This window comes from Phaethon aethereus (assembly GCF_964289735.1).
Source record: "Phaethon aethereus genome assembly, chromosome: 5".
Taxonomy (NCBI): domain Eukaryota; kingdom Metazoa; phylum Chordata; class Aves; order Phaethontiformes; family Phaethontidae; genus Phaethon; species Phaethon aethereus.
The window spans coordinates 63,364,221-63,381,920 of record NC_138579.1 but is presented as its reverse complement, the minus strand read 5'-3'; the positions used below and the strand labels follow the sequence as shown (position 1 = coordinate 63,381,920).

Here is a 17,700-nt window from a genome sequence, read left to right as displayed (position 1 = left end):
CTATCAGCGGGAAAGGGGAAATTCGGTATTAGAGACAATAGGTCATTGCCCGTTTCCAACTCATGTTGATTGCAGAACTGAACCCAAGCAGGAAATTTTGCACCTCCAAATTTTACTAATAATGCAATCATGGCTAAACAGAAAACCGTTTACAATTCACTCCTGGACAAACTAAGTTTCCACTGTCTTGTTTTAGATGCAGTTTTAATAGTGTGCTGCAGAGATCATACTTCATTTTCCTTCCAGTGAGCCTGAGCAAACAGCAATATATACAAATGTCTGTGGAACATGCTGACTATCTAACAGCTGAGCAAAACCAAAAGAAAAAACAAACAAACAAATTTTGTCTGGTTATATACTTGATTTCAGATGACTGTTGGAAATATGGATCAAAACTTCTTTGCTTGAGCAGCTGAAGAGACAACTATGCAATATTTCTGTTATGTCTTGCTGTTGGGTGTGTGGCTACAATTCTTGTCTACAATGCCATATCATTTCCTGCTTGGTATAAATCATTTCTACGTCACTTTTATACAGATCTCATCCAAATATCAAGGAGGGTTTTATAGCCACGAGGTCTGCCTCTACGACACGACTGTGAAGAGAAGCAGTACTGTCCACATTGGACAAGTAAGACAGCAACACAAAAATATTAAGGAAAGGTGGAAAGGTGTCCACTGACATGGGACATCCATTTTGAGATGTCTGGGACCTGAGTTCTCAGGGTTGTAAACAAAGGACACACTGGCTTTCCTGCAACAGCATAAATCTGATTGCAGCTGCTCCAAACAAAATACCACAAAATTAAGAACAAACCACCAGCAAACAGTCTGAAGAGATAAAATCCAGTCCCACAGTGATGTTCACTGTCTTAACCATGAAGTTTTCCTTTCAGATCCTTGAAGCTGCCAGTTTGTGTTACAGCTCTCACAGACAAGAAGCCAGCCCTCCCTCTTGTCTACTGAAAGTTCAGAAGGTGACAGAGAAGTCCCTGGGCAAACAGGCAACACATAATCAAGGCACTAGCTCACAAGGACTGTTCTTCCCTCACAAGAGTTACAAGCACAACTTGAGCTCAATCTTTGGCATTCAGAACCCAAGTGAAAATCTACAGCACAGATTCAAGTCACTTGGATTATATGGAAGCAGTAGTGGGTTGTTTTCTTCTGCAGAGACAACTGCTTGCAGAGCGAAGCTTATTTTGCGGCGTCAGACTTCCTTTTGGTTTGCCAGCAAGTAGAAACATCTAGAATTCAACTTTTAGGACCTACTTCATGTTCTGAAGTAGTCTGGCTGCAGCCTTTTCTATCTGCTTCCCCATTTACACCTCTTGCCCCTTCCCTTGACAGCCTATCATGTTCTTGTACTGTGCCAAAGGACAACATCTCTGTTCACCTTATGTGTCTCTCTCCACCACTTAGCAATGGCTCGTCAGGCACTCTATTCCATACCTTTTACTGCCCACCTCTGTTTGACATTCAGGCCATGTCTTCTGCAGCTCCCTAATGCTTACACCTACTAAAAACACTCAAAGACAAAAACTCACAAAGACGAAGAAACTTCTTGCCCTCAGTTCCAGTATCTGATGTTAAAATAGCCAGGGAGAAAAAAAAAAAAAAAATCAGGAAAAAAATCTTCTAAGCCCTTAAAAGCCATGGGCTGAAGCAGGGGTCGAGTACATACAATCATTACATAGGTTAGATGCCAGACTCTTGCTTCTGATCACACACGAACAGGACTGTTCATAAGCTTGCAACTCCATGGAAGTGATCTACACAATGGCTGAAAAGGACACAGCTTTAGCCACCTGACAGTATTCCTTGCCAAATTTCAAACTTCTGGAGTTGATAGGTCAAACATTGGCAAGAATGTAAACAGCTAAAACCAGAACGCTCTCTGATGAACTAGTAGATAACTTAAGCGTAGGAGCTGTTAACTAACTCTACCTGAAATGCACGGCAACAGCTTCATTTCAGTACATTAAACTCAACACCTAACACGAACCCAGAAGGCAAGCTACTGAACTGGTCTACTGTCAAGTATAAAGTGTATGACCCATAAGTTTTACGTAACCGTAGAGTTGTCTAACCATTTGCAGAACTTACTGCAAAACTTAACGTTTTCTTCCTTCTTATAATGTGCAGAAGTCTTATCGAAGCCAGGAAGAATTGCTGAGGAGAACTCAAGGCAAGGAGCTAAACAAGAACTGTTCATCGTTGGACAGAATCTAGAAGCTCCATATTTCAACAGAAAGATTGATTCCAAAATTCTTAAATTACAACTACAAGATTGAGAAAAGCATCTGAAATACTAAACGCCTGGGAATCACTTATGAACAGTTCATATATTTTAAAGATGTAAATCTTGGGAAGAATACCTTATGTTCATGGCAACTGAGATTGGAGGTACTGTGTATTGTAACTCTCAGCCAGAAAAGACAGATAACTATTTTGGCTCATATTACTAGTGATGAGGCTATGTCTAGCACTGATTTTCCACAGATTCTACAATCTTGGCCTATACCAAAACTTTCAGCTTTGTTTTACCATAGATCATTCATCTTGATTTCTACCCGCCCCCCCCACCCCCCCGCCGCTTCATGCATCCTAGGTCACATACTTTACACTGCTAACAGTCTGACTCCTGGACAAGTAAGAAGCCATTTATTTTGTTCGGTACTCCTTTAACATTTCTATTGTGTCTTTTTTTTTTTTTTTTTTAACTGAGTTCCCCAAAGAATAACCTCTTCCTTGCTTTAATAACTTGGACCTCGGTCAAGGTTGATGTGTTTCTCCATTTTGCAGGATATTTTCTTCAGAAGAGACATAACAGTGTCTAATATTGCAATGACTGATCTTTAAAGGGTACAGTTTAAAGAGGAAATCAAAAACATTTATGCAAAATAAAAAAGTAGGAAATAACCTTTAAAAAGAGAGGATCAGCAGAAAAGACACTGAGCTGTGCCCAACTGTAGGCTTTGGGGATCTTCTCTAACCACGAGAGAGCTCCTTGACACATCTCTCTAGGCTCAATTCTCCCATTCATTTCAATACAGATAGTTGACTACACTACTATCTTCTCCCTCTAACCTTCAGCCACCATTTGTGAATGAGCTAGAAGCAGACCCATAGTATTTTTTTTTCCTTTATCACGCTACAGCACTGTACACAAAGTCCATCTTGAACAAGGTTTTCACATTCATGGACAACTACGTGAAAGCATGGATCTATGTGAGCTTTTCTAGACTGCTCGGTTATTCACTTGAGACTGCACTCGCTCCGACGCCAGCAACGTCTCGAAGCAAGTTGGCGATACCTACCTTCCGTTAGGAGAGTTTTCACAGACAACGTTCTACTCAGGGCAGAATAGGAGACCTTTGGCTTGGTCTCAGCCAAGGTCAAGAGGTGGCTCTGGTGGTGGTCGTAGGTGAAACAAGGTGAGGTTGGGGCAGTGCAGCGACCCAGCGGGTCTCGGTCCTCCCTCATGCTCCTCCGGGTGGGCCGGAGGACAACCAGCCCGGAGCAGGACTACCGGAGGCAGCGGACACAGGCTGTCCAGCGGCCGGGCACCGGCCCCGAGGGCTTCGCGCCGCCTGGCTGCCTCCTCCTCCTCCCTTTCCTCCGCCAGCATCCCGCCCTCGGCCGCAGGGCCGGGCCCGGCAGAGCGGGAGGCCGGGTGCCGTCTGGGGGAGCCGGGCAGGAGACGCGGGGGCCGGGAGCGCGGCCCCCCCAGCGGCCACCACCCCGGCGGGGCCCCGCGGCGCCTCGGGGCCTTCCGGCCCGGCCAGCGGCAGGAAGCCCCGCGGGGGAGGCGGGCCGGAGCCTCTTCCCGGCAGGTGGGAGGGCGACAATGGCCGGGAGGAAGGAAGCCGGGAGGCGGCGGGGCCGGGACACAGGACGCAGGGCCCGGCGAAGGGAGGGAAAGGGAAGAGGGACGGTAGGAAAGGGGCGACGACTCGAGGAGGAGAGCGCGGAGGGGCCGCAGCTGCCCCGCCGGCCCCGGCGCGGCCCCGGGCGCCCCGCGGGGACAGGGCCGGGGGCTGCAGCCCGCCGCCGCTCCAGTGCCTGCCGCGCTCCCCGCCGGGCCTGCGCCGGCCGGCGCCCCGGCGCTCAGCCTCGGGTGTCCGCGGTGCTGCCCGAGGCACGGTGAGCTATAGCCGGGTGACGAGCCGCTCTCGGAGCCGGTCAGTGTCTTTTTCGTGCTAGTGACCGGATCCAAGCCGTAAAATGCAAGACACAGTTAGCTCAGCAATACAACCACGCCAGGGCAAAAGATCGGAAAAGAAGAAAGCGCCTTACCCCTTCAGTGTGGATCCCAAGTTCATTTGATTCCATGTCATGCATTCGAGCTGTGAGGTCATTTGGTATAAATTGTCACTGTTGTGGAAATATGTAGAATTAGAACCAAAATTAAAGCGATCAAATTAAAACCAATACGTCAAGATAGCAACATTGTCTTCGTTATTGTTTCTAAATATATAGCAGCAGAAAGTGAAACAATTTTATACAATCCCTTTTACCGATGTGTTACGAATTTAAAAACCAAAAGAAAAGGAAATAAAAGAGAAGAACGGCTGTGGATTGAAAAGCCTCGTTGAATCTGCAAGCCCGTCGACTTGTAAGTAGCTGGAAGCGGAGACACAGAACTTTTTGCTTACAGACAAGGAATATCCGACGGGGACAGGCTGCAGCTGCGGGAACGAGTGCGGGCAGCCTGGCGCGCGAGCGACGCGGAGCCGTCGCTCTAAGGCGGCAAATCTGTTACGCGCTTTCCCCAGCAGTGCGCGGCACCACGCGGTCAGTGAGGTGAAGCCGCTATCGTGACTCACGACGGATGCTACTGCGCAGCGGGGCTTGGCGCGCAGGAGGGGAACGGCGCGGCTGGGCCATAAACGAAGCCCGCCGCCGGGATTCGCGCTCTCCCCGCCGGTGCGCACGGCGGCCAGGCGGGCGGCTGCTGCAGACCGCCGCCTCCCGCCGCCGCTCCGCGCTCGCACACGGGCAGCGCGGCCGCGGAAACGCCGGCGGGATGAGCTGGGCGAAGGGGCGGCCCCGGGCCGCTCGCCCGGCCGGGCCCCCCCGCCACGCCGGCGGGGCCGAAGAGGGGCCGTGGCCGGTGGCGTGGCCCCCGGGGCAGGCTGCGGGCCTCCCCCGCCCACGAGTCTCCCCGAAGCGCAGCCCCTGCCGCCGCACAGGGGGACGAGGTGGGAACCCCCCGGGCCTCAAGCCGGGCTCCGCGACTGATGCCTGGGACGGGGAACAGCCGCTCACAGAAGTCTCCCCGCTGATGAATTGCACCTACAGTCGCTGGACTCACGCAGTGAATTTATATCGTTCTGTTATTAGAAGAGCGTATTTCCTCCCCCCCTTTTTTTTTTCTTCTTCGTGGCAGGTAGAAGCGACCTAAAAAAGTCATATTCCAGTGGGAAGCTTTTGCATATAAAAACAAATTAAGTGACTTCAATCTCGAAGTATGTGTAGTATCATTTGTCAGTATCACTGGACACTATTATTCATTAGTGTGTCTGAAGTGCTATTATGCTACTACAATGTCCTGCATATCAGCTCAGGAATTGTTAAACTCTCCTGCAGTTTCCCCATTTGCAATAGCAGTCCGTGCTGGTCTGTGCCAACTACGTTTTGCAATTCCACGAATTCTTCCTGTAATGCTGCTGTAATTAATTCCTCCAGGACCCTGATTTTTATTAGAAGTGCCCGCCCGATGCATTTACAGCAGGAGATTTCCCTTTAACTTTCTTTCACTTGACAGTTCATTTATAAAAGCCTCCCCCACAATATCCACTTTTTCCCCTCCTTTGCTGTTTCATAAAGCAATACACTTACTCATCTTGTCACTAGCTCGCAGCCACCGTACTGCCTGCCGCCTTCGGGCGACAGTGGCCGAAACTGCCGAAACCGCTCCGAAACCAGCCCGACGCCCGGCGCCGAGGAGAGGCCGCAGCTCCCTCCTGCCCTCCCCGATGTGCAGCCGCGCTCCGCAGCTGTGGTGGGGCAGAAGCCGGGGGAATGAGCGCCGGGGCAGCAGGCGCTCGGGCTCGGCACCCCACGGCCGCCCGGACTCGGCACCCCACGCCAGCACCCCACGCCCGTCCGGGCTCGGCACCCACGCCGGCCCGGCGCGGCACCCCACGCCAGTCCGGACGCCCCCCCGGGGTGGGAGGCGAGCGGGGGCGCGCCCTGGGGAGAAGGAGACGTGTGACAAGGAGGCCCCGAGAGCGGGTTCCCGCAGGATGCGCTGCCGTCTATCGGCACGCCCCGGTGGGCTATGCCCCGTCACCGGGGTGCCCACGGAGGGGCATCCGACGCCCCTCAGAGAGGCTGTGGAGGGGATCTGTGTGATCTCTGCTGCCGGCAGTGGTCAAGGGGAGAAATTTCTTTTCTGTGGAGATGCTGAGCCCGCGACCCTGCGGGTTTTACGTCTCGAAAACCCCGGGATTGCCCAAGCTTTTGCCAAACGGTACGAAAGCGGCCCCGGGGCGGGAGGCCGGTGGGCGTCGCCGAACTCCGTGCCCCGGCAAGGTCTGGGGGCCACCGGGCACCGACACGGGGTTAAATATCTCGCATCTGGCCTGTGACAGAGAGCAGGACATCCCTAACTCCATGGACGCCTCGCCATGGTTTATTATCGACGGTACGGTGAGATGATCTCACGGAATTAACAGCTCCTCTCCAAATCTCGGCTTTGGATGAGGTTTGAACGATGAGAAGGAAAGCGGGGGGTCTCTGGGGATATGCCTGCACTGATTCCAATCTGGATCCTTGGCCCTCCAAACGGCCACAAAGACGACACTAAAAATAACTTATTTTCATTACGGAGATGCTTTTAAAGAGAAACGAGAGGAAGGGGGGGGAACATTTCTACAACGGGGATTAATGTAAGTTGGAGTGGAATAAAAGGAAGTCAACGCTGAGCAAAAAGGGAACTTAAAAGGAAACCAGTAGTAGATCATATAGAGTTTGTTTTGGCCTGCATTGCAGTATTACCGAGTTCTTGACCTCTGCACAGAAAGAGCTATAATCTGAACCGAGACTCCTCCACTTTTAAAGTCTTTGTAAGTGTGACTCACAGTAAATTTTCAACATCGAGCATGTTTACTACATTAAACAGCGCGAGGTAGAAAAGTTCACATCACCGTTTTAATGGTCCCACAAAACGCTCGTCATCTCATGCACACTCGCAGCCTGTGCGGGTTTGTCACCCGTGTCCAGCTGTCAACAACTGGCGCGGCACTCCTTGGCAGAGGAGCGGGCTGCGCTATAAACGGAGAGTGAGCAGTTGCCGAGGCGAGAGATTTGAGAGATACTTTTGCTTCCAGTGTAAGAATTACGATCTTTTCACTAAAGCTCTAACAAGCTTTGCCTTGGTACGGGAGGGAAGGGCAACGCTCTTCAGCCCTAGGGCCATCCGAGCTCCCCCCGCGCTGCAGAGGGGCTGGCACCAGCCAGGCCGGGAGCTCCCCCGGCCGAAGGACCCTGACGCTCACGCCCACTCGCGACCCGGCGTGGGTCCCCGCAGGCCAGGCTGGGGGAAGCCGACAGCGGCTTCATGGCAGCCTGTTGCAGCCTGCTGGTGAGAGGACCGGGCGGGACGAGGGAGAGCACGGGGTGGCGGTGGCTCACCCCTGCATCTCCTCGCCGCCGCTTTCCTGCTCCCCCTCTGCTCGCCGAAGAATGACCCCGCGGGCCGCGTTCCGGTGCAGCAGGGACCCGAGACGGGGGGACGGAGCCCGGCGGGATGCAGCGGGCGGCTGCAAGGCCGAGGGGAGCCCAAACCTCGGCCGGGGTCTGCGGGGGGCAAGCACCGGCCCTCGTCCCCCGCCGGGGGAGCCGGCAGCACCCCGCTGCCGCGCTCCTCTTCTCCCGCCGCCTTGACACCTCTCCGAAGCCAACGGCGACCGGCAGCACCCAGTCCCCGCCTGCCCGCTGCGCGCTCCGCGCATGGTGCCCAGGCGCGCAGGGAGGCGCGCAGGGAGGGAGGCGCGCAGCGGGCACGGGCATGGCCGCGGCCAGCCTCGCCGCCCCATCCCTGCCACCCCCGGCGCTCAGAAGCGGCAACCGAGCCGTCAGCTGCCAAAGCAGAACTGGCAAACAGGACCTGAGCTGCGAAAAGCCAAATACATCTTCGTAAAGGAGGTACGGAATAAATACGGTCTCAAAAAAATAATGATGATAATAAAGATTGCGCCAAATCAATACGAATGTTGACAAAGGCAGCGCGGTCGGTGTTCTGGCCGTTGGAAATACGGCTAATGCGTCACGCCCGTGTCTGCACGGTAACCAGCCACCCGCTTTGGTGACAACACTGTCTCGTGTCGTGGGCAAATCGTTTTCTCCAGGCGCTTTTGAACTCGCGCGGGAGGGGACAAGGCGAGGCCCTGCCGAGCTCGGCACCCCTCCGGGCTGAGGTGCTGGAGCAGGCTCTGCGCAGCTGGCTCTGCCCTCCACGCGGAACACGCTCTGCCCTGCCTGACAGCCGCACGCATCGGAACTGGCTCGCGTGAGGTTTAAGGGCTGCAATCCTTATCCCACCGAAGTGAGCAGCAAACCTCCCCGGGGAGCAGAGTAGGATGAAGGCTGAGGTCGGGAAGAACTCACTCGTGCCATGTCCGTGTCCCGGAGCGCTGAGCGAGGGGTGGCCGCGCTAGGGCGGTGCCAGGCTGTGCTCCCCCCCCTCCAATGCTGCCTCGGGGGAGGCCCATAGGGGAGAGAGCTCTCGGCACGAGCAGCGGTTTCCTACCGGCATCACACCTCCCGAGACCGGGCTCGCCCCGACACACGCACACAACGAGTACACACCCGGTGCCGCCGCCGCCGGGAGCCCCGGGGGGATCGGGGCAGCGAGGGGCGAGGACGAGTCCCGGGGCCCGGCGGGGCTGGGAGCCGCCCTCCCCAGGCCCCCCTAAAACCATAGTTATAGATTCCCCCGCGAGGCGAGCGATCTCTGTCACTTCAGCGCAGGAGTTCGCCCCGCCAATTATTCTGCCAGCTAATCTCTCTGGATAGGCTTCTTTCCTTCCTTCATTACCTCATTCCCTCCTTCCCTTGACGTCAGCTCACGTTCATTAGCGAAGTGGCTTCTGGAAGTGACAGAATTTTGTTGTCCCACGTCCAGTGTTGATTAATCAGAGATGATATAACCGGCCCTACAAGAGGAGCCGCTCGCGGCTTCCTTCGCGGGGGCATATTGTTTTGTGTGCGAGAGTTACTTAGCAACTCCCAGATACGGGACTTGCTCCAAGTTCACAAAAAGTTGAAGAATAAATTTCGGGGAACTTCTTTGCTCGCTAAACACGTTGTAAAACTGCGAGAGACACGCCCGGCCCCCATGCCAGACCGAAGAAGACGGGAGGCCGCCCTTGCAACGGACCCGTCTGTCGCCAAGGAGAGTTCGTGCTTGCGGCAAAGCTCCAGATGCACCTTTCTCCCAGCAAGGGAATCCGATAGGCTTATTGCCCCGTTTCCAGTGAGCCACCTCCCTGCAGGCCAGTCCCCGTCGCTCCTGGGAGCCATCGGAAGGGCCTTTGTTCAGCAAGACGAAGCCCCTGGACGGAGCTGAGCTGTAGTCGCCTGTACCGCGCTTTGCCCATCGCTGCCGCTCCCGCGCCTCCCCGGCCTTGGGGAAGGGCGGTAGCGGAGACTTGCCAGCGGGCCGACTCCGCTCTGCAGCCGCAGCCGACGCGGAGGGCACGGCGCCTCGGGCAGGGCGGAGGTGCTTCGGGGCAGGCTCGGGACTCGGCTGGGCTGCCCCAGGCCCCTTCTCCCCGCCGCCCCGGTGCGGGTGAGCGCACCCGGGCAAATCCCGACCCCTTGGCACTAGCGGGCTCCGGGACGGGCGTGTCCCGAAGAGGCCGGGCAGCCCGGCTCCCGCTTCCCGGCGGCGGCCGACACCTGCCGCCGGAGAGCGGTCCTCGAGCCGGCAGCACGGTGCCCGGGTCCGGCGGGGGATGCTCGGGAGCGCCCGATGGCGTCGGCCCCCCCGCCGCCCCAGCCCAGCAGGGCGAGGCAGCCCGGGAAAGGTCCGAGAGACGGCGAGGCCCGCGGGCTTTTCTCGGGTTTGTGGGCGTTCTGCTGTTTTGTTTCTTTTAACGTGTGAATCTTTTTTTTTTTTTTTCTGAGAAAGAAAAAAATAAATCTGGTTCCGTCCGTAACACAGAAAGCTGCCTGAACGGCATGCGGGGGGAGAGATCACGTCCGAGCCAAAACCCACGCAAAAGGAAGCAAGGCAAAGCTCCCTGCGGCGGAGGTACCTGTTGTAGGGGGTCCGGAGGAGCAGGGCCTGGCTGCCCGTGCAGCTGTCGGTGGGGGTGTGGCAGCCGTACACCGGGGGCGGCACCGAGTACTGCTGGTCCCCTGCGGAGAGAGCGGCAAGGAGTTAACCCCGGCGGTCTCCGGCCGTTCCCCTCCGCCCTGCGCTGCAGAAGGTTCTGCGCGGCCCCGTCCTCCAGCGTCTGGGCAGCTCTAGCCCCCTGCCCGGCCCGCAAGCCGGGCAGCGGCACGACTCCGGAGCCACTCCGGATTGCCGGCCGGCCGCTGGCGCCCTTTGAGACGGGCCCCCGCGACCGGGAGCGCTGTCCGCACCCCGCGGAGGCCGAGATTACCTAGGGAGGGCTGCTGGCTGATGGGGTCCTCGTGTTTGAAGGAGTGGTTCGTAAACTGCGCGGCGTGGTGAGACGGCGTGTGGCCATAGCTCGGGGTCCCGTCAAACGCCACGGTGCTGTAACCTGCCGAAGAGACCACAGAGGGGTTAGAGGAGCCTTGTGACCGCTCCCGAGGAGGCGTCGAGCGAGAGGACCCCACGCCCGGCTGAGCGCTGCGGGCTCCCACCGCCGCGGGCTGCCGAGATACTTCGTGTTTATTGCACCGCGTTGATCTTCCCCCGGTGCTGCTGCCCGCGGTGGGGAAAAGGACATAGCGAGGCCGTGCCCCTTCGTTCACCGTCCCTCACGCACTTGGCAAGGCTGCGGGCGCAGGCCCACGCGGGTGGGATCCCCGTGGGCCCCCCGTGGCCCCCCCCCGCTCCGGGGAGAGGCGAGCGGGGCAGTTCGCTCCCAGGGGCGAAAAGTCGGAAGTCTCGTTCGTGTTTAAAGAGAACAGATCGGCTTCGGTAATAAAAAGGGATGTTTTCATTAATTGTTGCTCATATTAAAGAGGAAGATTCCCATCTGCTCAGTGTACTCCTCTGCCGTTTCCAATTTAGAAGTTACCCTTTAATCTCTCTCTCGCTCTATCTTTTTTTAAGAGCAGTTTTCTGAAGAGTCTGCAATAAAGAGGCGGAATGTTACATGCAAAAATAAAACTCCTCCTTTCAGCGAAAATTGCTTTCCAAAATAATAAACAGCCTATTTTGTTTCCTACACCGAGCAGATTCAGATGGAAAGAGACCACCTCTGCTGACCCCGGGCCGACACGAAATCGTAAATCAGGTGCTTGGACACGAACCTTCATTAATGACTTGGAGCTGGCTAAACAACTTCAGCTAAAAAAGTAATTACAAAGTAATATTATCTCAGAGGCTTCTCGGCTCATCAGCATTTACCCCGAGCACCAAGCTCCTCCGAGAGTCACTCTTCCAAAAAACAAAACAAAACAAAAAGTCCGACGCGGGCTGGGAAAAGAAACCAAATGACGACGAGCTCTCCCGCCCTCACACCCCCCTCTCTTTACCCGCCTATTCCAGCACGGGCCGTGGATGTGACCGGGGGTGACTTGGTCAGCCCAGAGGGATCACTCGGGACCGTTTTCGGGCTCCTCTCTCCTTTCCCTCCGGTGCCGAGTGCTCGGCGCTGCGTAGGTCTCTGCTTCGCCGCCGCCGATCGATAATCACGGGGATTTTTCAGAGACGATAAAATGGAGAGGCAACAAAGGGATCCGGCAGTTGCTTCTGCATTTTATTCTGTGCAGAGAACCTGGATCCAGCCACCTTACAGGACTTAATTAACCTTCGGAGTTGCACGGGAGCAATGAAGGGAGCAGTGGGGAAGGGAAAAAAAAAATCCAGAAGACTTTGAAACATTCGCGATGATTTTAAGCCGGCTCTGAGACTGCGGGGCTGGGATGGAAGTGGGACTGACTCGTCCCCGGCCAAACCTCTCTCACACCCCCGCGGCCCTAGGAGCAGAGCTCCCTTCGCGGCGATGCGAGCAGCGTTGACAGGCCGGTACCTTACCGGCTCCCATCCCACAGCTGTTTCTCGCTCCTTATCTCCTCCCTGAGCCCTCAGGGTAGAGGCTCAACCTTCAACTCCCTTTTCCCCATTTCCCTCTCCCTCTTTTTTAACTTTCAGAAAACACTGACACTTTCCACGTTACTTTTGGCCCGGCGCAGACTTTCGGTGACCTTCAAAACTCAGCTCGGAGCAGAACGAGGTTTTGGCCGCATTTTCCGGTGTTGCCTGACCCAAAGCTTCAGGAATGTGATAAGAAAGTTGAGTTCTGAACCGAGCTGCCGATAGTGAGGTCTTTTTAATTAGGGCGTTATCAGAGTCAGGCCTGATTAAAATGTGCTGAAAATAATTGAAAGTTGTACATCTGCTGGAGTACGGGGCCCGCTGGAGGCATCCAGTTGTTGGAGGAGCCCAGCTGGATGAAAGAGACAGACGGACAAAAAGAGGAAAATTCAAAGGTTTCAAAGCTCTAGTTCCCTAACCCCCACCCTATCCCAGACTTGGCAGTACTGTCATCGCAGAGCCAAGGTAGCGTCTTTCCCACGGTTGGAGGAACAGGCTTAAAAAAAAAATAAAAATAGGAGTACAGCCTTGAGGAGAGCCAAAGCAAAAACATTCTATCCATCCACGAAAACAAAACAAAAAACAAAAAAAGAGAGAAAGCAAACACCCTTTGCCGAATTCCTCCTTGCCGCAGGAGCTCGCTGCCTGTCGCCGAAAATAGTTGTGGCTCAGCCGCAGCGCTGCCCGTGCGGGAAGGCAGCCCCGAGCTGAAGGGAAGGCGAGGCCGCTGGGCCGCGGCTCTCCGGCCGCGCACAGGTGTCCGTCTGCCTGTGCAGGGTCTGCGGTGCCGCAGACCGGGCACCGGAGACTGAGTAAAGTCCAGTGCGGGCTCCGTGTTTTGGTGCGTTAAAGGCTCCCTTTAACGACGACAGGGTGGCGCGAGGTCGCAGCCATTTTGCCCCTCGCCCACCGGCTCACCCACCCCGGGCCGACTTTAGCTCTCTCACCTCACCTTCTCCACGCTATTTCTGCCCAGCGATCCCAAGTCCTCTCCGATGTCTAAAATCCTTTCAGATGTCTTTAAAACACCCCCGGCAGAGCTCCCTGCCCCGGCGTGCTCTGTGCCGGCGCGATCGCAGGCCGCTCCCCGCCGGCTCCCGCCGCTCGGAGCTCCAGCCCCCCCCGGGCGCGCAGCGGCCCAGGGGCCGCGCCGCCGGCCCGGCCCGGCCGAGCCTGCCCCCGAGCCGCGGGGGTGCTGCCCACCCTTCCCAGCCGGGCTCGGTGGCGCGGCCCTGGCGCCTCGCTCCGCGTTTTCCGACGTTAGAGCCCGGCGCTGGGCGGGCAGCGGGGGCAGGGGCCGGGAGACGAAGGCAGCGGAGCGGTGGCACCGAGATCGCCACCCGGCTCTTGCCCGGGGGAGGCCCGTGGACGGCAGCGCTGCCGAACCACCGCTTCCCCTCCGCCGCCATCGCCCCTCCGCACTGCAAACGTCGCCCCGGACAGCCGCGCCGGCCTCGGGCCGCCCCTCAGCGCCCGGCCGGCCTCGGCCTCCGCTCTGGCCCCGCCGGCCTCCCCCCGGGGCAGCCCGAATCCTCCTCGCGTCCTGCCGGGGCGGCGACCCCCGGTCCCTCTCTGTGGGTGCGTGGCTGCCGCGTACCTGCAGGCCTGAGGCTCGCCGGCGGGTCGCGGAAGAACGGGAACACTCCCCGCGGCGCACAGCAAGCCCGAGCTGCGGGCTGGCCGCGGGCGACCCCGCGCCAGAAGCGGCGAGACCTCGGCGAGTCGTCCCGCAGCGGTCGGGCCGCGCACCTCCGCCTCCCCCGCTCCCCCCGTCCCTCGAGTCTCGGGGTCGCCACGGCCCGACCCGCCCCCCCCGGCCAGAGCGCCCCGGGACCAGCTGCAGACCCGAAAGGCCGAAAGGCCCCCTCCCCTTTCTTCCTCGCGTTTGCACCCGCAGACGTTGGTACTGCAGCCACTGGAAGAAAAACGGTTAGATGACGGTCCCGGTGCCACATGCAGGGACTGACCCATCGCCCGGCCCTGCAGTCCACGCCAGTTTCTGAGGGCGGCGCAGACTCCAGGGGCCGCAGCGAGCTCCAGCGCAGCCGGTCCCGGCCACGGAGATGCTGAAAGGGAACTGCGCGGCGGCCCTGGCTGCGTACCCGGCCTGGCGGCGTTCAGCGCTCCCGGGGGCAATTCGGCGAGGGACTTGAAAACACTAACGTGCGGGCAGCGGTTTCCGGATGCAGGAGGAGGTTTGGAGGCGCACACACATACACACCCCCACACGCCCACCCAAGATTTGTGGAGGGAATTGTCTCGGGGCACCGGCCCCATCTCCACACCAGCACTGGCGCCATCCCCGGCCCGCATAAACCTTTGCCTAGGCGAGAGGCTGCTCCGGCCCGGGGAGTGTGGGCGGGGGGCTCCGGCCCACACGAAGGGTGCGGGAAAGCAGCTCGTGGCTCCGAAAACTCCCCGGAGCGACGTGGCTGCCGCACAGGGGAGGGAAAGGGGGTACGGGAGGACTGGATCGCCTGACCCTGCCCGGCTGCCGCAGAGGGAAAGGCCGAGCTTGGCGTTCACATCCAGCGCGGCCCGGCAAGGCTAAGCGGGCGCCTGCGGGGGCCGCCTCCCTCCCCGGGGCGCCCGGCAGCGCTGCCCTTACCCTGGTTGCGGATGGCTTGCTGGCTCTCCAAGCAGTTGGGCAGGTAGGGCCCGTTGGGGAACATCCTAGCCTGGCCGGAGGGCGGCTGGCTGGGCGGCGGGGCGCCGAAGGGCCCGTAGCGGCAAGCCCCGGCCGTGCCCGTGAACTGGCCGGAGAAATGGACGGTGAAGGCGCTCAGGTATTGCTCCTCGTGGGGGTCCGACCCGTTCCAGCTCGGCTCCTGCTTGATGAAGGAGTGTGGCCCCAGCGAGCCGTAGGAGGCCCCTGGGGGGAAGTCCAGGACGGGAGCCCACTGCGCCGCGCTGCTCACCGGCATGGTGCAGTTGCTGTTGCCCGGCAGGGAGGGCACAGAGGGCAGCAGCGCGTTGAGGTCTCGGACATCGGAGCCCATCTGCTCGCAGACCTTCTGCCTGCCGCCGGGCAGCCAGTCTCCCCCCGGACCGCACTTGTTCCAGGACACCTGGCCCCTGCCCGCCAGGCCGGAGGCCGGCTCCGGCTGCAGGCACCAGGCCGGCGAGCTGAGCCCTTTGGGGGAAGTTTGCTCGGCGACGCAGCTCCCCGGGTCCAGCCCTGCGGGAGCCGGCAAGAGCGACAGGGAAAGGTTGTTCTCCAGGATCGCCTCCGGGGTGGCACCCGCTCGCGGGGCAGGGCGCAGGGTGCGTGCGTCTGTCTGTCCGCCTGTGTGTGTCCGTCTGTCCGTGCTGAGGGGGCACAGCCGCCTCGCACGCCTCACCTCGGATGCCTGCTCACCCTCAACTTTGCAAAGCTCAAATAGAGGCGCTTGCCGGGGAGGAGGAGTCAGGCAGGCCGATCCTCCATTCACACAACCTCCGCCGAGGGGCTGCCCACAGCCCGCTCTGCCGAGCCCCGCCGGGCCAGACAAGCGGGGGAGGGGGGGGGGCGAGGAGAGCCGGGATGGAGGGGGAGAGGTTACTGTGGGAGAATATATCTCCGCTACACATCACTCCCACCCTTCTTCGGGTGCGAGTGCCACTAAATCTCACCCTAACGTCCCTTCGCTTTAGGAGAGACTCGCGAGACTGTTAGAGGGACCCAGGTGGCCAGTAAGTACGTGCTGGATGACTTCCCCCGCCAGCTCCGTGCGTGTCCGTGGGGACTCCCGAGGGCGGCGGAGCCGCAGGCCCTGGAGACCGCGCGGGGAAGCCTCCGCCCTTTTGCAGGAGCTGGGTGAAGTGCCCCAGCCCCAGCTCGGGGCGGGCGGACCTCGTCCCTGCGAGGGGAAAGTGTCTTTCCAGGTAGCTCTCTCGCCGTGGGAGAGACCCGCGTCTCCCCGTACTCCGGCGGGGTCGGGGCTGCCTGCCCGCGCCCCCGCCCCCGCGCCCCGGGCGCTCCGCGGGGGGCCGGGCCGCGGCACATCGCACAGAACCGGCCCTGCCAGGGCACCGAGGGCTCCGCTGGCGAGGGGGCCGTCTGCGAGGGGACCGGGGCTGGCGTGGACCCGGCCCCAGCCCCGTCCCTCCGGCCTGCTCGTGTGTGCGAGGGCAGAAAGCGACCGTGGGAGGATCGCTGAGCTGTCACTAACCTGCTTCTGGGACATCCACCCGGCACTGCTCCCGGGGAGCCCCGGGTTCTCTCTTCCCTCCCCAGCCGGCATCCCGGCGGCGGCGGGAGAGCCCCCGACGGCACCCTGTACGTTATCCCCGCACGGTCCTTCCAGGCGGCACGGCGGATTTCGGGTCGGCCCCGGCAGCGAAGGATGCCATGATTTCGGCGGTGCGGGGCCGGCAGGAAGACCCGGGTGTGGTGGCGGCTGCGGGACACGGAGTAGAGGCGAGCCCGCAGCCTCCCCCGCGGGAGCCGCTCTCGCCGAGGGCGGGAAGAGAGATCCCGCCGTCTTCCTTCAAAACTACTCATTAATAATCGGTGGGGGTGGGTGCGCGTGTGGTGTGGCTTCTACGAGTACGCGTGGGACCGCAAGCATCGCCAATCTTGAAAAGATGTTTTAAAATTCAAAGAGCAAATGCTACAAGAAGATAAGTTAAAATAGCTCGTTATTAGAGTAGCCAAATAGAATTTAATTTTCTCTTTAAAGTCCATAACCAAAACCGCCGGGTTTTGTTACTAGTGAAACGACTTTGATTTTCACAAATTATCTTCAGAGAAATCTCTTTTAAAACCTCTCTTTCGATGCGTGAATCTATCTGTTACAGAAACCTACGTGTAACGTAAGAGCGAAAGATTTGTTGATTGTCTGCCGATATTAAAGATCGTCTGCATTTACAGGATCTGCCGCTGCTTCCGAGCGCGCACACGCACAACGCGGCCACTCGCGGACGGCGTTTGTGGGTACCACGCCGGGGCGGGGGCACCGCGGTCAGCCTGTGCATAGGCCCCGCGGAGAGGTGCGGGAGCAGGGCTGCTGCTAGATTTGCTCATTCTGTGATGGACCGACACCTGAGGTCGGTGCCTTCCATCTCTGGCTCTAAAATCGACAACGTACCTACAGAAATAGAAGTCTTTGGCCGGCCTAAGCGGAGTATTTAATCTCCCATGAAAACTAGAACTCTCTTGGTACAAACAGAAAAAGCCTTTCCGGCAATGGGCTATTTTTCGAGCTGGTGCGGTTGGGTTTTTTTTTTCATTTTTTAGTCTTTCCTTGAAATAACCTAGCTTGATAAATCTTCGTGAAACGGAAAGATGCTTTCTTGGTCGCTTAGGTCCGCGTAATTCCACCGGGAAGGAAGCACTGCCGAAGTCCTTCCAAACCTTCTCCCCTCTCGCTGTTCCCCGCGGTGAAACAAGACGACCCCTTGGCCGTCAGCGCATCCTCCCTCCCTCCTCAGCGAGGCTGGGGCAAGCCGTGCTCGGCCGGGGCTCCGGGGCCG

At 58.5% G+C, this 17,700-nt stretch overlaps 1 protein-coding gene across 4 annotated transcripts in view; it reads right to left on the bottom strand.

The window, feature by feature from the left end:
- WT1 (WT1 transcription factor) overlaps positions 1-15,245 on the bottom strand; it is a gene marked incomplete at both ends in the record, with an annotated part of 36,476 nt that extends 21,231 nt beyond the window's left edge. For 3 of the 4 annotated variants that reach the window (XM_082000357.1, XM_082000354.1, XM_082000355.1), the window contains 4 exons: positions 4,299-4,376; positions 10,268-10,370; positions 10,619-10,741; positions 14,855-15,245. In XM_082000357.1, the coding sequence (XP_081856483.1) occupies positions 4,299-4,376; positions 10,268-10,370; positions 10,619-10,741; positions 14,855-15,245 (695 nt within the window). The remainder of the gene's footprint in view (positions 1-4,298; positions 4,377-10,267; positions 10,371-10,618; positions 10,742-14,854) is intronic. The other variant, XM_082000356.1, reaches the window with a different exon arrangement.
- Positions 15,246-17,700: the final 2,455 nt, after the last annotated feature.